Genomic DNA, 21968 nt, shown 5'->3' with positions numbered 1-21968 from the left:
TTATTTTCATGATCTAAATTTAGCTGTCTTACATGAATCCATAGTCATCACTCTTGCAGTGTTTTAGTGACATGAGAAATGTAGGAGATTGAAAATACATTTTTATCAACATCTGCATTTAAAATTAATCCATTACAAATGCCTTGGCTCACATTATTTTATTGTAATATACAAATAGTTTTTGAACTCTGAGGTTATATATTAGAACTTTATTCAGCTCACATGGAAAGGCTGAATGACAGCATTAGACCACGAGCATCCATGGGCTGGTGACATATTTCTGTTGGTGTCAAAAAAAAAAAAAATTTATATGTCCATTTTTAAGTTAGATATATAGCAAGGAACCCAAGGCTCCCATCTCATGAGCTAATCTGAACTGGTCCAGCTCCAAGGAAAACATGCCAGGAACTAAACTCAAAGCAGCTGCACCTAAACACTCACACAGGAAGAAGAACAACCAGGCCTGAAGCACTCGGCTGGACATCACCTGGGACTTTGCTGGCCAAAGAAAAGAGCCTGAAATTGGGTACAGTGCCACAGAAGTAGAGATGTGCCACTGGTACAACTGAGACAGGATCTGGAGGGCAGGCAAGGTGCCCTGAGGAAGAGAGCAAGCAGAAGGACTACTGCTCACAGGTGAGCTGCACTGAGAGTTGTCTCTTTCCCTCCCACCCCACCATCCTGAGGGGGCTCTTTGTACAGTTGGCCCTCTTGCACCTACTTTGCTCAAATATATACTACAAGCATAATAAATGGAAGAGAGATTGAAAAAAAAGGAAATGCTTAAACTGAATCTAGAGAAATCTAGGAACAAGGATATTCTCTGAAAATTAACTTCTGCTTGTGCAAACAAGCTGTGGCATGCTCAGACCTCCTCAAAGTATTGCATCATAATAATTCGTTTTCAAGAATAATAAGATTTAAGTCATGATCCACTTTTAAAAGTCATTGTAAAAGGAGGATTTAATTAATTGTCTTAATCAAAAAGAAACAGAATAAAAGCAAATGCTAAATATCACAAGCACTAAATATAAAAGACAAAGTTGGTGACTGGCATATACAGTCTCAGACTGCCTCTGCACAATCACTGTGTCCCATACTGGGTAGACAATGAAAAACTTGAGTTACTGATTTAAGAGAGATTAGGGGATTGCATTTGGGTAAATCAATATTCTGCTTTTATAATGAAGGTTTTAAAAAACCATTATGCAGGAATGGGCATAAATCCTGACATCTAATCCAATAAACTATACAATACTTCTGACAGGCCTCCAGGAGTCATGGTTCAACAGCTGGTTTCTATGTACAAAAGCACTCTTCCAAGGATGAGGGATGGAAGTTGGATGCCACTGCCATGTATCATTACTGCAGTCTTTTCTCTCTGGCTCCAGCGACCTGACATTCACAGCAGAGACATCACTTCTGCTGCTTACTTGCAGTCTGTGAGATCTGCTGGCCAGAGCCAGGAAGCTCCTGGGACCCTCACTGGGGTGGCATTGCTCTATCTTGGTTCCCAGTGCATGGCCAAAAGTGAATGCCACGGAAGCAGACATTAAACAGTAAAATAAAATAAACAAACAGAAAATAATATTTAAGAGAATGGGTGGAAAACAACATAGTAGCATTTAAGGACTTCCTTCTCCTCCTCGGTGCATAACAGAGGCTCTTGGGCCATATGAAGAGCTTCTTACATCATGGTTTTGTTCAGAGACTGGATCACTCCACCATTAAAGCAAACTCCCATTAAGGGCTATTTTCCATGGGCAACTGGCATCTCCTGGCAGATTTTAAAAGACTAGAACTTTTGGATGTGTCTACAAAGACATATCCAGCAATTGTATTTAGTGTTTAATTCTTTTGATTTTCCAGCCCTTGCAAGCTAGTAAGGTCTGTAAATATGAGCAAGGCAGATTTAACTGAGGAAATAATAATAATAACACAGTAATTAAACTCTTAGATGGCATTTTTTATCTTCAGCAGTCCAGCCTTTTCCAATGGAGGTAGAGAACACAAAGCCAGAGGACATGATTCAGCCTTGCAGGAAGACCCCCTGCTGCCACACACATCAAATCCTATTCATAGCTGTACCCAGCTCTAGGTTTGAAGGAATTTCTTTTCCTAACATTACTCCTGCTGCGATGCTCTTTCAGGGCCTCACTGCTGCAGTGACTACAGGCATCTAAATTTTGGTTATGCATTTCTTATTCCTGTCTTATTATGCCAGTCTCCTTCATTAGTGGAAATAATTACATGACCTTACTTTTTTACTCTCCCTTTCGATGAACTTATGGGCAGTTTCATGGCCTGTCACTGCCTTTCCAGGCAGAAGATAAGCTCGTATTGCTTATTCTCACAAGTTCTCCACTCCCCCACACTCTTCCATCCATGTTTATGTTCTCCTATGCAATCCATATTTCCTAAATGGCACCACTCAATATGGTGGTAGTTATAATCATCATCAACAAGACAGTAGTAATCATTATCATCATCATCTTATATGTTCTTTCCTATTAAAAAGCAATCAGTCAGAGAGTTCTGCCACTCCGAGGTGGAGAAATGAATCTCAGTTCTTTCTCTACCATGCTTCTTCCTACATTTTACTGGCTTAGATTCATCTGAAAAACAGCCTATCAACTGTGATCAAAGGCAGAGCACTTCTTTCTTCCCTGAGCTGATAGGTTTTGTCTACTCACAAGAAGGGGACCTCTAAGAAAGCTGGAGAGGGACTGTTTACAAGACCATGTAGTGATAGGACAAAGGAGAATGGCTTTAAACAGAAAGAGTGTGGGGTTAGATTAGGTAGTAGGGAGAAATTTGTTGCTGTGAGGGTTGTGAGGCACTGTAACAGCCTGCCCAGAGAAGCTGTGGGTGCCCCATCCCTGAAAGTATTCAAAGCCAGGTTGGATGGGGCTTTGAGTAATCTTCTAGTGGAAAGTGTCCCTGCCCATGGCAGGGGGTTTGGAACTAGATGATCTTTGAGGCTACCAGAGACGGTGAGACCAAAGAAACCACTGTGTCTTGCCCACACTCTCCTTTGGAGTGTTCTTAAACCTCTTGCAAGATCAGCCATGGTAAGGCCCAGTCAAAGCAAAAATAGTGGTAGTAACATACTGAGGATACATGTAATCACACCCTTTAATTACTTTGTTCAGCAATGTCTCCAACTTGAAAGCCACAAGTCACTTGAGAGTGTTTTTTGCAAGTAAACAAACAGTATCAATTACTTCCAGTCATAGCCTAGCCCCCTAAGTATTTATGACGAAGGACATTTGGGAGCCAAAGCAAGTAAACATTATGATTCATTTATCCCACAGCTTAGCAGATGGATAAATAAAACCTTTATAACCAAGGCAGAACAGGACCTCTACAACTTTAAATGAATAGCACCATTTAAGCCTCATGAGACAGAAACACTGGCAATACCTCATTAGCCACAAAGGAATCAAAATGTGCATTTCTATGAAATTAATGTACATATAATTGAAGTTCCTGGGTCACAACTCAAAAGATGACAAACCAGTAAAAACAGTGAGAGAGAACCTTCACTTCTTATCAGGACTGAGATACTGACCTTTTCAACATGTTACAAAGGAGTTAGCTGTTTACACCTGAAGTCATTGTCAGGTTCTGGGACAATTTAGACTAGGGCAAAAACTTAAAATGGGTAGAAGGGACACAGAACTATAAGAGCCAAACTATACTTTGCAGTTAAAGATTCAGAAATTGATGACTTTCCCAAGCTCTAACAAGTGAGCTTGGTTCTGCATGAGTTTTCAGAAGTTTCCTCATTATTATTATAATTATTATTATTATTATTATTATTATTATTATTAGTGCCTGGCTGAAGAATTTCAGGAATATACTATGCTCTTCTTGAAAACTGACTGGAGTTATATTTCAGTTGCTTGATTAAGCTCTTTCCATTGTGTATACTAGGTAATGTATAGACTGATAGAGACTGTAGTTTCCAGTGCAATGAGCACACTAAAGCAGAATATATCTATACATATATGCATATAAGTGGTTTTCTTATCAATGACAAGCAAGCTAGTTTATGATATTTCCTTTCCTATATAACTGTCTTTTCTAGTTTTCTGCTGTAGCTCAGCTGAGCCAGGAAGGAGCAGGCAGACACTGTCTGCCATGGGAGCTGAGCTGGCTGAGTGCTCTGGAAAGGGTGACAGGCCCCAGTTCACCTGCAGTCACTCACCAGACTTCCTCCTGGTCCCAGCAGGGCTCTCCGTACTTCAGCCATGCACACAGGACAGCTCTTTCTTTTCTTCCTCTAATAGCTCTGGCACTTCATGACCACACAATCTGTGAGCCACAAATGTTTTTCCAAGGCACCAGCTAGATATTTTCAGCCTCCTTCTTATGTTGGATTCCACAATATGTACCTTTGGGCCTGCCTACCAACCTCTTACAGTATTTTCATTTAGTGCAAGCCTGCGCTTGCTCTGCACAGAGCTGCCAGCATTAAAGTCATTCCCCAGGAAAGCCCAGCAGCTTTGACTACATGACAAGGTGTCTCTAGGCTTTAGACTGATTCTTTTCATAACCTCTCTGATAACCCGAAATCCAGTGATCTATAACCAGTCATTCCCTTATCCATGAATCCATGTAGAATGGATTCACCTCACTTTGTCTTAAACTGGTGGAAAAAGACAGACACCTCTGAGATGCAACTCATCCCATTTATTTTAGGCATGAGAGAAATCTTTCTCCACTGAGTGGAGAGGAAACATCAGTGGCTATCTTGGATTACCTCTGTTCCTTTAGAGGAAGGCTGGATGAGAAGTATCCCACCCTAGGCTATACTTAGCAGCTGCAAGGTTATGGATAGGAAGTTCTCAGCTCCCAAATGTAAGAACTATTTTTGACTTTTTTTTTTTTGCCCTGCGGGACCTGTTGCTTTACAGACTTAAGGCAGAATAATCATAAACACTTTAATTAGCTCTTCATACCTAAAACCCTATTCCTGGCAATGATATTTCAACAAGGACGTCCTCATCCTCCTGCATGCATGCCTTCCCTCCCCAGCTACTAGAATTAAAAATGTAACTTTCTTGTCTTGATCAGTGAAGATCAACTCTATGTGCAGGTCAGCCCTTGTTTTCACTTGCTCCTACATTAATTTAAGGGTTTTGTTTGGGAGCCAGCAGATGAAATTATTTGGTGCTCTTCACATTATATTTAGGTTTGGTTCAGGTGCTACTAGGGTCAAACATCAGTTATGCTGCCTATTTAGATGGATAAATGACATCAAGATCACATACACTGAAAACTAGAAAATAGTTGTTAATTTAATTAATGTTGCCTGAAAATAACTTTTGCACAACAAGCCTCTGTACTGGATGCTAATTCATGCCAAGACCATGGCACACCAGTCTTTTCCTCTCTGTAGGAGTGCCTCTGAAGTTGTTGCAGATAGACTAGCTCTCTGGAAAATGCTACAAACCCACACAGTCCCAGGAATGAGGTGACCTTGTCCTCATTACATCCATAATTTTTCCAAAGAGAAACACTGTTGTGCAGAGCCTTGAATCCTTGATGTTCCCTAATACTGTACTTCTTTCCAGGTTTGGGAAATAGCTGCCACCCTCAAAGAGACATATCTCACATCTCTCTTCCCACTCAACTCACACACCAGGATTTTGGTTTATTTGTTTACCATTTTTCCACATAACATTTTCAAAACCTAGATAAACCACGTTGCCCTTGTGTATAATGATGCAAATCAGTGTGAAGCATTTTCATAATGTAGGTCACTTGTTCAAATCTATCTGTAAAATATTTACACTGTGTACTTCACCTGAAGACATCTACTTATGAGGAAAGCCTTCAGAATTTTGTACTAGTAGTCAGAGAAGCAAATATCACTTCATAAAAGATAAGCCTTTGTTTCTTTACTTTCCTTTTGTATTCAAGATGCCCCTGAGTATGTAACAGCAATTCTCTAAATACCTAATTTTTATCTTATATTCATATTTTTTTCTCCTCCTCTGGTTTTGAAGGAGGATATGAGGTATTTAACTTTCTTATGGCATCAGTGCTCTGTATACCATAAGTTCTGGGTTTTTTCCAGTACTTAGTGAAATCCAGCCCTGCACCTACAGCCAGGTATGTGATCACACTACTCTTGGAGGATACAGATGGAAAGGAAGAGCAAATCACATGTTTAAACATTACACTTATTGACAAACCTAATTTGTTCTCTAGGTACAGACTAGCAATTGCTTGAAAATAATGAGCATTCCTGATGCTCCTAGAACATTTTCAATGTTCCCTCCAACATTAGTCTGTTCATCTATAGCTTTTTCCCTTCAAAGAACAGATATCCAAGGAAACTGACTCTTCTCCACACTTGCATCCACCTTTTTCCCATCTGCCCATGAAACACTTGTGGTCCTTATCATCTTTAATATTCTGCACTTGGAAACAGTGAGTCCAGTGGTGTTCTCTGGATGCCCTTGACCTAAACTGCATCAGAACTCTAATCTTTGTGCCTGCACCTTCACAACAAGCATTTAGAGTGTTTAAAGGGAGGCTGTGGTTGGAATCTCATTACATATGAATGTTCTCGGTAAGAGTGAAGATTTCTTAACTCAAGCCACATCCTACTCTTCAAAATCCTTCCAGATATTTATTGGGTCAAACTCAGAGCCAACTAGAAGTGGTGGTGGAAAGGAGTAAGGTCATAGTCTGTCCCATATGGATGTGAGTCATTTACTTCTCTAGTGTGTTAAAATGTGGTTTTTGGAGTCAAAATTTTTCCTGATTATTTTTTTTCTACAGAGTTTGAAAATCCTCTGGGATGATTTACATGAACAAAAAGCTTTATCTTTGGTGCCTCTGAGAGATGTTGGTATTATTTTAGTATTGGTAGAGGGAGAGGTGCTGGTGCAGTTATGGATCTGTACTAATCTAGGCCTTGACGCAGGTTCTCTTCCCTCCTTTACAGATGAAGATAATACACATTATATATCATGTAATGATTTCTCAGCTGTCATGAGTGGTATCTCTTTGAAGAGGAAGAGAGGAAGTAACCAAATAATTTTACTCATTCTGACCCTCAAAGTACAACATGGTCACTGATTATTTGTTACTCCCTTATGATTTATGTCAAGACTAGAATCCGGCTAAGTTAACCTAACAGGCAGTGTTTTGAATCCCATGTAACCAATTTGCATACTGCAATTTAAAGGACACAATCTGAAGCCTACACCAGACTGGTCACAAAATGGCCGGAGGAACAAAAGTGTGAGACTGTTCATTATTACTGGCAATCTGTCCAGTCACTTCCAGGAATAAAACTTTTTATTAGCCAAATCACTCTCAAAACACTTAAACATCCCTCCAATTCCTTCCTTGGCAAAGATGACAATGTTTTACAGCTGCTTATGAATCTCTAGCTACAACATATTGGTAGATAAAACAGAACTGAATTCTTCTGTGTACAGTTATCTTTTATACAGATGGAGTTATCTCTGGGGGAGGGATATTCTGAGACAGTCTATTTAAGCAATGTGTAATCCAAATGGTGAACAAATTTAGTTTTTCTGTGGAGAAGTTCATAGATATACAGTTGCCATGACAACTGCATTTGGCTCTGAAAAGGGAAAACAAATGGCTCTTTTTAGACTCAAGTGAAACAAATTTAGTCTGGTTGCATAGAAAAATTGCTTTTTCCCTCTAGTGTCAAACAGTCCTTCTGTAGCAAGCTTCCTTAGCTTCCCTTTTAAGACTTTAGGAGTTTCTTTTCCTTTTTTTAAAAAAAAAAACAGTACACCTGTTGGAATTACGAAGTGTGACAGCACCTCCCTTTCCCCACCCTTCCCATATACAGAGCATGATTTTGTGTTCCAAAATTCTACAGATTGCACCCTAGTTACAAAATAATAGAACCAGATTTCCTGCATCTAAGCAGCATAAAAATGCAAACTTATATTCTTAACTTCATCAGATCATAGAAGACTGGGAAAAGTGGGAAAGAGCTGTTATTATTGGTCTGTTGGGAATGCAGTATATCAGGTCTGAAACGCTCGCTGTGTCTGATGTGAAAGATAGCCAGGATGATTTTTTGTTCTGTAGTTGGAGAACCCAAGCAGATTTTAAACCTTTGGTATTGTATATCCTTTATCAGCTCTACTCTTCCAGCACTTGTGCATGCATATCCCTCCCACGATCAAACAGGCCAGAGCAACAGGAATCATTGCAATGTACCAGGACAGACCAACAGCTGGAAAAGTAAACAAATTAAATATTAGAAAACCAGGAAAAAACTGTGAACTCCCAGGAACATAGTTCTCTAAGCTCAAGTTGGAAGAGGAAAAATGACAATAAAAAGGATATCTGCAAGTTAACCTTCCAGCAGGGCTTATCACCTTTGAAAGGAAGAGATCTATTGATTGAGCACTCTGGGAAATGTGTTCATGAAGACAGGAAGAAGGATTGGAAAACAACAGAAAGTGAGAATTTAAAGTTCAATCTTTTGCATACACCAAATTTTCTGAACCCCTGATCAGGAGCAGCTGTGTGCTTTCCATCTTGGTTTGTTTAAAGCAGAGACATTCCAAGCAGGAAATCCAAGCACCTTGTGGAGAATGAATACTTAAAAATTAGTCCACCCTCAAGTTGTGTAATTTTTTCCTACAGAGCAGCTTATAAATTAGTAACAATCGACCCAAGACTCAGAACTTCTTCCTAAATCCGGCTAATTTCCAAGGCAAGCGTCTGTCCAGACCATTCTGGATTATTCCAATGCATATTGCCTCCTGGTGTAGCTCATGGAAGACAAGATCCAGCAAAATGAGTACAAATCCCTCATCATAGGGTGCTGGAGTGAGTCATAACTGATAATGAAGTCTGAAAGAGTTCATGTGCTTTTCTAAGACAGTGTGAGCAAGCTTTGGTGATTCACCAACGTCATGCAAAGAAACAATGAGCATTGCTTCATATTGTTTATACAGCTGGCTCTTGGCCAATGGTTTATCACGCTGCAACATTAATTGCGCTGAGTTTAGGTCTTCTCTTCCCATCACTAGGAGCCAAAGTAACTACGCCCATCATAATTTACACTTCTTGCTATTTTGGCAGCAGTCTGTGCATGAGGAAAAGTAACACTCTAATCATTTATTCTGTTATTGTCTTTTTATTTTCCCTAATTGTTGAGGAACTGGAGAAGATTTGGCTCTGCTGCAAAGAGAGTTTGCCAGTAGTCTCAGTGGAACACTTATTTCACAAAGTGTATCTAAAATGGCATCTTCTCCAATAAAGAGATATACCAGCACAGTCAGATCCTTATCCCTGCATAAAATGTCAGTAAATGATCTACAGAAGGTACATTTTGTAAACAGGCTATATCAAAGACTACAGGTCTTTGAGGCAACCACATTTTTCCCAGGCAGTAACTTATCCCAACACTAGCTCTTACAGTATAAACAGATCAGATGCTAATTTAGCATAATAATAATAATAAAAATTATCAAAAATAAGCAGTAAAAATAACTACCTTCCTGCGTGACCCTTGTTGGCAGTTCTTGGTATCCATATCTGTTCTGGGCCAGACAGGTAAAGTCTGTGTAAAAGTCCACTTCTTCAACAGAATCAAAAATAAGTGGTACTTCAATGAAGTTTTCACCATTTTCTACAATTTCTCTGGAAGAATAAGAAAGATTTAATGTTAATTATTTTAATAAGATGGTTTTTCTTGATTTGATATGTTTATTCTAACAGGACATCGCAAGAAAATGCATTGGATTTTGCTTCATTTCTGAACCAGCCCCTCAGCATTCAAGGATGCCTGTTGTCTTCAGTCCAGCTGTGCTACTTGAGTCCCAGTGGGCAGTACCTATCTTGCAGCTTTGGGAATCCAGAGGGAAAAAAAAATACAGGGATTTGTCTCGCAAAAATAAAGAAAAGGGAGGGGAAAAAGGCAAGTGGAATTCTGTATATCTTTGATACATTAGCATTGTGCAAGGACCTAATTCCTTCTCTCTGGCCACCTAAGGTTAATTCTTACAATCAGCAGAGGACATATGGAGAACATAACGCTGCAAATGTTCGCTGAGAAAGCTGAACCACCATTGCTGTCTATCATGTGCTCAAAGCCAATAGTTCAATACAAGAAACTGTCCAAGAAGTTTCCAGCTAATTTCAACATGATTATTTTAGGAGTCCCACTATTTGAAAGTGGTTTTTTAGCTGGAGTCAAACATTGTCCCTTGATACCTTTTAGCCATTACCAGAGCAGTTTCCATTATGAGCCTGCATTGCATGGCAGCAATGGAATTCCCTAGGCACTCCTCCCAGGAGCTCTTTGCCAGAGATTTCTGCAGGGAATTTGTTTTCCCAATGGCATATGAGCTGTTTTGTCATGCTGCCATAATGTGGGCTTCCAGCAGAACTGGGGTGTCTCACACACTGTGGGTCCTGCAGGAACCTCATCTGTCAGTGTCCTTGTGCAATTGCATGATAATATATAACAGCAATAATGATAGCGATAGGCATAACAAAAATAATTTTTAAAGTCCAAGTAAGAAAGTGCTGCTCTATTCTAAAGCCTGCAGAGACTATAGCTGCAGCACATTTTTATGGTTCCAGGCCACAGGTCCAATGCATTTTCACTTATCCATATAAACAGTCATGCTGTAGGGAATGGGAAAACACCTAAAGGCTTGGGCATACAGCTGAGTTCCTATGCTACCTCTGGCTGCAGTACAGCCAGGCTGTGTTATCTGGCACAGGTAGCCACAAATTGCCAAAGCCATTTCACATCCATAACAGTTAAACATTCTTGTCCCTCAAAATATGGATGCCACATGCCCAAACTCTGATGGAAATGGCCCCTTGCCCATGCTAAACCCTAATCAGTAGCCAGAAACCCCTTGGGAAGGTGCTAGCCAGCATGTGACCAGTTTAGCAAGTAACAGCAGAGGCAATGGAATCCCAAAGCCAAGGAACCTTCTGGGCTCTGTCCACCAGTACAGGCAGAGCCACAAGGCAAGGGGAATGATCTTTTTGGACACTCTGAGCTTCATGAAACAAGAAACAAAACATTTGGTCCTCAGTGAAGAGATTTCAGTGAGAAAGTTTAGCTCACATTTACAAAACCACACCACTAGAGGTGTGCCTGGATGTAGTGAGTTACTCAGGTAACACATCACAAGTACAGAAAGCAGGTATCCTCCCCTTTCCTAGTGGGCAAAGCCTTGAGGTATGTAGCTATGAGGCAGCTGAAAGACGGCTCCTCAAGACAGGGAGACACAATGAATCAGGGCAAGAGGAACATCCTGTTTCTCCCTCCCACTAGTATTCCCTTCAGTGCTACCCTAGCATCTGTTCTAGCACTCAGTGGGTGTCTGCGTGAGTCAGTTTAACACACTAATGTGGAAAAGAACAGTGCTATTTAGAAAACAAAACAAAAACCATCAAACCACTAGATAATTTTCTGTTGTCTTAGTGTATTCTGAGAACCTCATGAATGTCAGAGAGAGAATGTTGCCACTTTGCTGGCATGGGGTAAGGAGAGAAGTAAAAGAAGCACTGGGAAGGATCAAGTGTCCTTGCTTTCCACTGCAGTCAGCCCTTACAACAGCTCAGCTGGTCATGAAAATGTGCTTAAAGTTTGTAAAGTTGGCTCATATGCAAAATATCATGTCACAAAAAAGAGAGATAAAACTTTTATTTCACTGAGTGGGTTGGGCGTGGGGTTTTATTTGCTTGCCTGCCCATTTTTTCCCTCAGCTCTCACCTTCACCTCAGATCTGTCCATTTCCCATTTCATTACCTGGCATTCAGCTGCACCGAGAGCCCCTGTAGCACTGCAGGTTAGAACAATAAGCACAAGGAAGCACTGTCAGCCAGACTTACTGTCGTTCCCCCTCTGTAACTCTGCTTTGTTTATAAACCAGGTCAACACTGGTGTCATTTGCCAGCCATTCCACATCAGTTTGGAAATGGCTGCTCAGCCCAACAAACACTTTGCACGGGAGAGTCATCTTGGAGCCTGTCAAAAAAAAAAAAGGAAAAGATTGAAAAAGAATTTAGACACATATGAAGAACTACTCTTTTTTTTTGGTGAAAACCAACAACTCCAGTGGGAGATCCCACACACATCAAGAACCACTACTTTCAAAACTGAAGTTAATCTCCAGATTGCTTTTGATCCCCTACTCCTTGGCAGCAAGACCCTATGGTGTGGCAGTCCTTCCTGCTGCTAACCAAATAATTTCCCTATTGCAACACTGACCAACTCTTGCACTGAACACATTCCCCAGAGGCAAAGCTGTGTCCCTGTGGCCTTGCCCTTTCTGACATAGTGCAGCCCAAAGGGCGCCGTGTGATTTACCCTTCCGGAGCAGCTGCACTAACCAGCAGCACAGCTTCACTCACAGATCCTGCGGGTGAGGACATTCAGCTGAAGGTTAGACCTCCAGGGATAAAGTGATTTTGCAAAATTTCTGACACTTTTTAATCACTGTAACTACTATAACTCAGGGATAAGGAGATTTCAGACTGATGTGTATCTACATTATACAGAAGTATATTTATATACCCAGAAGACGCCATCTGGTTGTAGATGTTAAAAAGCAAAGAATATTCCAGCACCAACCCTCAACTAATATAACTGAGATCAAAAACTTACAACAATTCATGCCAACAAATTACACCATAAGAGGACCTGCTGTAGTTTTTCTTTGACTAAACGTTTCCAGATATGATGTTGGGCCTTACCAAGAGCAGCTGATGTTGTCTTTTGGGCTGGATACACAATTATTGGAGTAATTCTCTTCTCTTGTTCTTGGCAGAAAAAGAGAAGAGAGTCAGTGCTAAGACAAGAGAAAATGCAGGCATGGCCCCAGAAGCAGAAACATGCCACTTCACCCAGCATCTGTCGTCTCCCAGTAAAGGATTTGATTGCCAAAGCCGCTGGCAAGCAGCGATACCGCCGCTCCAAGCCGGAGCCCCGCAGCCGTGGGCACGAGCAGGGCTCCCCGGGGCCTCAGCGACGGCGTGAGGCCTGTGCGGCACGGGCGCCCCCTGACGGCCACTCCGCGTAGCAGCGCCCGGCCCCTGCCGCCGTCCCCGCGCAGTGACACGGCGGCCCGTCCCCGCGCTGTGACACGGCGGCCCTTCCCCGCGCTGTGACACGGCGGCCCGTCCCCGCGCTGTGACACGGCGGCCCGTCCCCGCGCAGTGACACTGTGGCCCGTCCCCGCGCTGTGACACGGCGGCCCGTCCCCGCGCTGTGACACGGCGGCCCGTCCCCGCGCTGTGACACTGCGGCCCGTCCCCGCGCTGTGACACGGCGGCCCGTCCCCGCGCTGGGCCGCTGCCAGATGGCTGATCTCCGGCCTCCCCCGAAGGCCTCGGCAGTGACAAGCCCCCTCCTGCCCCCAAGACAACAATTATTCCATTTAACAAACACGGCTACTTGCAGGAGAGACCCCCGCCCTGCCAGGGGTGCTGTGGGAGCTCCTTCAGGGCCAGGGCAAGCCCTTGGCACGGCTGAAAGGCTGAGCATGAGCTCCTCTCAAGAGTCTCGTTAGCAAAGATGAGGTTTTCTTATGTCCTGTAATGGTTTAATATGTCAATCATTGAATCACAGAACAACTTTTAGGTTGGAAGGAACCTTAAATGTCCCTAAAACCTTTCCTAAAAGTTTCCTAGGACCACTAGTTCCAACCCTCCTGCCATGGGCATGGACACTTTTCACTAGACCAGGTTGTTCAAATCCCTGTCCAGCCTGGCCTTGAACACTTGCAGGATGGGGGGTAGGGGCATCCACAACTTCTCTGGGCAACCTGTGCTGGTGCCCCACTACCCTCACAGTTAAATCTTCCTCCTAATAGCTAATCTCAACCTCCCTCTTTCCGTTTGAAGCCATTTGCCCTTGTCCTGTCACATCATGCTCTTGTAAGAAGCACCTTTCCATTTTTCTTATAAGTTGCCTTCAGGTACTGGTAGGCCACAATTCAGTCACACCAAAGCCTTCTCTTTTCCAGGCTGAATAAACTCAATTCTCCCAGCCTTTCCTTGTAGAAGAGGTGCTCCATGCCTCTGGTCACCTGATACTATCCTTACCAACAGTCTCCAGTTGAATTGTCCTGGTGATTTCATACTCCACACCTTCAAATGGAAATGACATCTTGCAGGTGTAATACCCTGCATCTGTTGGTAGCACAGATGTCATGATCAGAGATGCTGAACCATTCAGAATGATGAATCTTTCATTGTCCTCTTCCAAAGGCTGAGCATCCTGGAGAAATGACAGTGACTGGTGTTATGACTCAGATAGCTACACCCTAATTATCTATTGAGAGAGACAAATTCTCTCTGACTCTGTTCACTTATCGCTGGGAAATCTGAGCAGTTCTGCTTTCCCACCAAAGCACAAGTTCTTTAAATGTATATCCATCTCTAAAATGCCTTGTGGCGCTATATGTGTGAAGTGTGAAGAATTGCTATTTTAATCTATCTATAATGTGTGTGCATGGCTCTTCCATAGTGCACATTTTAAGGTGGAAAACAAATAATAGGCTCTTCCTTGAGTCATCTTAAGAGCAATCACACAAGATTTTAGTACCCATGGATGTTTTCACAGTGTTCTCCATACCTATCCATGTGTATGTATTCATACTTCCCATACATGACCACAGAAGAGTAATATTCTAAGGCGTTCTTTGAAGACAAATACCTAACTGTTACTTACCCTATAAACTATTAGAAATTCCTGTTCTGTATCCCTAAGGGTCTGTTCATACATGGTCTGGAGATCTGCTAGGAGAAATTATGTTCCTCCCTCCTGAAGGCAGGGTAGCTCTTTCTTACATTTGTAGCAAGAATTATATTGAGGGAGGCAACTTCTCTCGCTTAGCTAAAGTGGGTTATGTTCCCACTTCTGAAGGGAGTCCTGAGCAGCAACATTTTGCTGGTATAGTACAGATCATAACCTAGGCACTGCAAGCCAGCCTGTATATCGCATCCTATGGTAAGGCTACAGCTGCACAAGGCAGAGCGTGTGATCATAGTGGGAGTGTAAATAAAAGCTAAACTGAGGTATTATAGAAATAGAAGAAGAATCCCCGGCTCTCCAGTGTGAAATTGAACAGGGATGTTGTATTTGATCTTAGAGGCAAAACAGGCTTGCCTACTTGAAAAGCAGCAAACAAGGCAGTTAGACAAGAGAACACTCCAAGCATTATGTAATTCATCCAGTATTTCCAAATGGTGTATTCCAGTTGATTAATGAAAGCTGCCCCACCTGAACATGGAGGCAGTATCCCTGGGAGGTCCTACTTCATGGGATTCACTAGAGGGGCCATGAAAAGAAGCATGTTGCCAAAGAGAAGGGCCTGATATCAGGTGGCACACCCTGGAGTTGGGTAAATAATCTAGCCTTATAAATAGTGGCACTGCCTGTGAGAGCATAAAACATGGGAAACACTTCACCCTGTGCTGAATGTGCCCCAGAAAACTTTTCTTAAAATGTATACATCTGCCCCAAAATTCCCAGTATATTACACTATGCTAGTGACTTAAGCAACATGATGTTCAGGAGAAACGTAAAGTGGATATTTAGGTGCCAAGCTGGGATGAGGCTATGCACAAAGAAGAAGTACATGTTCTACCTTGTACCACTTGAGGTCCAGGCTTGTCCTGTTTGGTGTAAAATCCCACAGGTCAGGACAAACAATCTTTCCAGCAGTGAAAGTGAAGAGGATCTGGGGATAGGCAATCTCCCAAGCAGCTGTTTTCTCCACAACTGTGAGGTGGATGGAGACCTCGGCGCAGTAGGAGGCGTTCCTGGTGACAGAGCAGGGAGAGGTGAGCCCCCAAGAGAACTCAAATGACACCCTTGGTTTCCTCCTGGCTCCATTTCCCTCCTTAACAGAGGCCAAGACTGCGATCACACCAGGCTGGATGCTGGAATATTACTGGTACTATTCTTTTGGCACAACCAAAACATGTTGCTGACACATGTCTGCCTCAGACCTTCAGTCTTTTCTTTTTAGTACAAGTTTCCTGTGCACCTTTAGGCTGCAGCATGATTTTAACTGTGTGAGGAGGAGGAACATGTTAACCTGAACAGTAGCAGGTGTGTCATGAACCCTCCCCCATTTCCTTGGAAGAGGTTTTGACTGTGAAAACCCTAATGATTAAATAAAAAGCTTAAAGCATGTATTACAATACATCAGCAGTTACTATTGCACAACCATAGACATTTCTGCAAGTACACGTAATTTTCTGTAGCAAATAAGGCATTCTGGCTTTGAAAGGTTCACAATATTCAACTTTTCTTTCTGGCCCCAAGTGTCAATCACTTCCAGTCCCAAGGAAGACCACACTAGGAGAAACAGATGCTTAAATTCTACCCTTTACAACCTCTGGAAGCCTGCTTCAGAGATGCCTTTACCCAGGGCGGTGCATGATCCTTGAAGGGGCCAGTGAAACCAGGGAGGCCGGGCTGTCATCTCCAGGAGGGCAGTTGTGGGCTGCAAGCAGACAGACTGACATTTTGCCAGGGCACTGTGGCCTTCTGTCATATACAGGCCAGATGCCCAAATCCAAAATATTTGCTCCACAGAACGCAGAAGCAGAGATCTGTGATAGTTTGCTGCTACCTTCATTTTACAGAGTTGATAAAAGATCTGCTGGCTTCCTTGCAGGATAATTTGTAAAGGAAAGGTAATTTGCATGCGCTTTATTAATCCTGTAATAATGTTAGCAATGAAATTACCTTTTTGGCTCTTGCATGTCTTTTTGAAACACATTTCACAGCATTTTGCTAGATCCCTCAGTAACACTCCTATAGTGTTATATATTGACAAAGTGAGGCAGAATAGTCCAAAAAGGGGATTTAAAAGCACTCTTGAACATCTCAGGCAACTATTCTGCTCTGGAACAGTATTTGCAACCTTTTGCTGTTTGGGCTTCACTGTCAGTGTCTTCTCTTCTGGTCCACAACTGAAATTGCAGCTGAGACGTGGGGAAAGGCCAACCTGACATGTTGAGCATGATTTCTCAGCTTCTCCATCTCTTCTACTACTGACACACATCCCTCACAAGGTGTACTGTGCAAGCAAGGAGACCATGCTGTCCACAAGCAGCTCCAGGGATGTAGAGATATGTTCTCCAGTATAAACCCCAGAGCCAAGTGCCAGAGGTATACTGAGAGGCTGGCTAGCAGCAGGATATGGTAGGGGACAGGGACCTGGAACATCTTCAGAAGTTCAGGTTCTAAGGGTGATGGGATTTTTTGCCTTCCTCGGTCCTCAACAAATCCAGACCCTGGCACCTCTTTTGACATGGTACAGTGTGCTGTCAGATTGAAAACACTCAGAAAATAAAATGACCAGTAGGGCTGAAAAGAGCCATGGCTAAAGTCTCAAGTCACTTCAACACCACAAGTCTGGTACTAGTCTAGTAAATACACACTGGGTCTCCTGAAAATTCTTCCAACAATATCAAGTCAGCAATCAAATTCTGGTTTAAAACATGACTCAGAAGAAAAGTGAAGACCAGGGATATGGAAGTGGCAAGAGGAGAGCCACTGCAGAACTACAATGCCTTAGATATGCTTCATAAGGCAATCTGAGGTGCAACAATGGTATTTGTCCTCAGCAAACTCACTGCCTGCAGCATGTCCCACTTGTCATAGCACTGACTGGCTCAGAGGTAACTAGAAAAATGCTCTATACAATATTCTCCTATGAGATTGTAGCCAAAGTGGCAACCCTGTGACACCATTTTTCCAGATTTCAGTACTGGTAACTATAGGAGACACACAATGCACTCCAAGGGTCCTGACTTCCCCTTTTTTTCTCTCTAATAAGGTCAGCAAGGAAATTATCTTATTCAGAAATGCTCTGAATATAATTGGAGTTTACAATCAAGGTAATGCATTTAGACACAGTCATTTGTTAGTGAACTAGATTTTCTTTTAAATACTTACCTTCTTGTGCAGATATATACTCCTGAGTCTTCTAGCATCGCTGGTAAAAACCAGAGTGCATTTCCTTTTGCCCAGATTCTTGAATCTTCATCTCTTCCTGATATCGTGGTGTTTGAACCATTTTTATACCATGTGATATTAGGGGTCAAGGCAGAGAAATCCAAATGTTTGTATCTGGGAGAAGGGCATTTCAGAACCACAGGTTCTCCATGCAGTTCATAGTAGTGTTTGAAAAACACTATGTGATCTGGGCAGTTTTCTGTACAAATCAGAGATATTTTTGCATTACTGTCAGAGAGGAACATTTAAAAGAATGGTGAGGGAAACAGAAGGAAAAAGATAAATGTTCACTTACCTGTGTTTTTGACTTGCTGGAGTCTGAAAGCAGAGGCACCTACTGTGCACGTCACCAGGACAAAGAAGAGCCCATGCATTTTTTTCCACAAGAAATCAGAAGAAGAGGGTGGAAGGAAAATGTTTTGAAATCTACAAGGAAGTTTATTACAAGACAGATTATATAATCAAAATACTCAACATTACCTAAAGAATTAACTGCTGTTTTTCTCACTCTAGACTTGGGGAGCTTTGGTCCATCCTCAGTGAGCAGAAAGGTGTCTCCATCCCTAGTTTATGGGGGCTGAACTGTGGAACCAGAGCCTTGGCACACCCATATCACTTTTGGCCCTTCCCTTTCATTCCAGAAGGTGAAAACAGCATACCACAAGATGCTGCTGTCCCTACAGCTTTTCAGAGCAACAGCTACGGGTGGAAAAATTTAGCTTTGCTAATTTTGCAGTAAGATGTGACTGAGGCACAGGTCAGCTGCTTTGAGTGAGCTGTAGTATAGTAGCTTGGGTGAACACAGGGGCAAAGTAGGCCAGCTAGTATGAATCAGGCTGCAGGAAAACTTCCTGCTGCAAGCAGAGCCAAGCTTTCTTGTCTCCAACAAATGTTTCTGTTGGGACAAAAACCATTGACTCCCATGGCATGTATACCCATCTTGCTGGTGGTGCACAAGTTTTCAGCATGGACACTATTACCATCTGTTCTAAAAGAAAAGATAAGGAAAACCCTGAACAGCCTGTTCTGAAAATCAGACAGAGTGGCTACTAAAGGAAAACAAAATTCTCCTCTGTCAGTCATTCATCAAGTGTCATCTGTATGGATCTGACATGGACATGGCAGTGTCTGTGTACATCACTGAATGCTTCTGCTTTGCCACGAGGCCTCAGCTCAGCTACTCAATTGATTAATTATGCTTTACCTTGGTGTGCGCCATGGGCAAAAATACATATTACATGCTGGATGGAGGCACTAGTTTATGCTCTGTGTAGGGAATTTATGAGAAATACAGTACACATATCCACTGATACATTATACTATTTCCATTTTATATACAGAAATGGAAATTGCATGCATTTAACATTACCTTAAAATTATGATGAATATTAAATGACTGTACTACTATTTCAAATCAAAACCAAAACAAATATTTCTACCAGTATTACAAAGCCATATTCATAGGTATACACGTTTGGGCATCTTTTTGTATCCCTTCATGCTCATACTTCCATGGTTTTAATCCAAATTTCTTCCTGTTCTAGTAGTTATACTTACCTGACATCTGATAGTTTGACTACAATAAACTATTTTCAGATTATTGTCATCTGTACAACACCACAAAACCAACCTCTTGCTCAATAATACTCTTTCATAACCATAGGTCATCTCCCTTACTCTTAGGTCGGCCTGGGTTTCCAGGGAATTGGTATGGAGCTCTGGCCTCTCTTAGCTACAGCTGAACCAGGTGCTAGAGGCATTAACAAGCCCCACGGTTCACATCGATATCCTGTAGCAGGTGAGTTTCTCTCTCTTCAGATCCTTTGCCTGACAAAAATACTTGGTTATTCTGTTCAAAGCTTTCTGGTCCCTTTGGTTAGTAACTAACAATCTCTATAAGCCATTTGAGGGTTTAGGGAAGGTTTTCATTCGCACATTTCAGTTAGATTCACTTACCTGTGTTTCTGTAGTCTTTCAGCCAGAAGCATCACACAAAAAGAAGCTATCAGACTGAAAATTCCTGGTGAGGACCTTATATAGAGTTGAGCTCAACGCACGGCGGAAATTTGTCTCTCATTGCCCAATCAGATTTGTGTCAAAACTAAATAACGTTTTTAGACCCGACTTTCTTTCCTTCCGTAGAGTGAGGATAAGAGAAACAGAGGCACAGACAGAGAGAAAATATGTGTTTGGATTTCCCAAAAAAAGGGGAAATGACTGCTAAGTATATGACTAATTTTCCTCTTTTCTGACGAATGGTAGCTTGCATACCCTCATGTCTTCACATGACTATTTCACACTACCTCAAGTAAAAAATTTTGTGGGTAACAAAAGGTGCACTACAGCACAGTCAGCAGCTAAATAATTGCAATCTTCACATTTTGTGGTTTATCAAACTGTTCATGGACAACATAAATCTTCTGTGATTTCCCAGATCCCTGGTGAATCACAAATGTGCTGATTCCCCTTTCTTCTTATAACATCCATTTTAGTGTGACAGCCTGCATTAAGGCTCTCTTCCAATGGGACATAAAGAAGTAACAGCTAGTAGCAAATTGTGGTTTCCAGGCTCATGAGAAGAAGTAAGAAATAAATTATGAATTGTAGCAATTTTGGCCTTTTAGAACAGGGTAATGAAGTGAGGTACTGCAGTTCCCAGATAGATGTATCTGAGGATATTAGTCTAAAAAGGGTCAACGATTTTCAACAGCTTTCTTCAGAAGGGTTCTGCCCTGGCAGTCTTTTTATCCAGAAAATATCTTGATCACATGCAGCAGTGTGAGGACTGCTCAAGTTTCAGTTGTTTATCTGGAGGTGCAAAAGTTTGGTTTAGAATAACTCAGGAGGAAAGGAAAGATAGAGCAAGAATTCCATATTTTTTTTAGTAGATGTCTACTGAGAAGGCCACATCGTTTTGCAGTAAGCTATCACGGAGTATTTATAAACAGAAATGTGCAAGTCTAGCAGCTATATATATAGAGAAAATCTCTTAGGGAAGCTGGTGTCATTCTGTGGTTTCGCTCTGCTGATGATTCATTGATACAGCTCGAGATGCTGGAGTGTAGCTGTGAAATTCCTAACTTGAAGACCAGACTGTTCCCCATACGTCTCACTCATTGCTCATCTCACTAGATAGATATTTCCCACACCAGGGCTGCATGCGGTTCCTTGCCACAGTTGGGTGGAATTTGCTGTCCTTGGACATGCCAATAAAATAATCAAAATATCAAGAAATATCTAGTCTTCTAGAAGTTCCTTGCAACAGAAACTTTCAAAAGGCCTCCACAAGCAAGGTGTGTCTGTCCATTATCCCTAGTCAATGGAAGGGGAAATGGAAATTCAGACATCGTGGAATGGGGATTACACCATTTCTACAAGGGGCAGTTAATGTGCCAGCTTCCTGTAGCAGCTCCCAGATTTTGCTGCTTGTCCTGGAGGAACATATCCTGTTATAGTGGCTCTGTGGCTGATGATGTTTGGCATCCAGGAACTGCAATCCTTGGACTTCATTATTTATTCTGTTATCCAGTTTGGCTAAGCAAACTTCATGCAATTAAAAACTGAAGTAAATTTCTCTGGTTCACATAAGAATAAGGTGACAAGGTATTAAGAAATACTGAATGTTGAAAGCTGACTGGCAAGCAGATGCAAAGTAAACCACAACTATTGCACCAACACATGGTCTTGGCTTATTGATATGAGCAAACCTGGTTTTAATTATTTATAATACCCTTGTGCACAGTTCCAAGATGGGGTCTTGAGGAGCAGAGAACAGGAAAGGAAAGAAATGGAACTCTTCAACTCTGAGAATCACCAAATAACTGTGACAGAAAGAGAAAAACTAAACAGAAGGATTAGCACAATGCGCAACAGACTCCAAGAATACAGGAATTTGCATGCTTAGCCAGAGGAATAAGTGCTGACATACCCCATTTGTATATGACAAAGTGGG

General features: G+C 42.0%; 1 protein-coding gene and 1 long non-coding RNA gene across 3 annotated transcripts; one reads left to right on the top strand and one right to left on the bottom strand.

Annotated features, from left to right (window-relative positions):
- The first annotated feature begins 301 nt into the window (after positions 1-301).
- LOC132323832 (uncharacterized) lies at positions 302-9938 on the top strand. Its single transcript, XR_009485440.1, has 2 exons — positions 302-636; positions 9736-9938. It is a non-coding gene; the product is annotated as an uncharacterized LOC132323832 (long non-coding RNA).
- IL1R2 (interleukin 1 receptor type 2) lies at positions 7300-20182 on the bottom strand. 2 transcript variants are annotated; one of them, XM_059839551.1, is made up of 9 exons: positions 19973-20180; positions 18312-18442; positions 17957-18215; positions 15633-15807; positions 14086-14260; positions 12736-12801; positions 11872-12007; positions 9512-9657; positions 7300-8239 (listed from the first exon to the last, which is right to left on the bottom strand). In XM_059839551.1, exons 1-9 carry the CDS (start codon positions 20002-20004, stop codon positions 8112-8114), a joined length of 1248 nt encoding a protein of 415 aa, XP_059695534.1. In that variant the 5' UTR covers positions 20005-20180; the 3' UTR covers positions 7300-8111. The 2 variants fall into 2 exon arrangements, with proteins under 2 accessions (XP_059695534.1, XP_059695535.1); XM_059839552.1 differs by lacking the exon at positions 12736-12801 and having other exon boundaries at positions 19973-20182.
- Between the last annotated feature and the right edge of the window lie 1786 nt (positions 20183-21968).

This window comes from Haemorhous mexicanus, chromosome 2 (genome assembly GCF_027477595.1).
Source record: "Haemorhous mexicanus isolate bHaeMex1 chromosome 2, bHaeMex1.pri, whole genome shotgun sequence".
In the NCBI taxonomy this organism is placed as follows: Eukaryota; Metazoa; Chordata; class Aves; order Passeriformes; family Fringillidae; genus Haemorhous; species Haemorhous mexicanus.
Note: the sequence above shows the minus strand (reverse complement) of the source record. Positions and strands in the feature narration are given on the sequence as shown.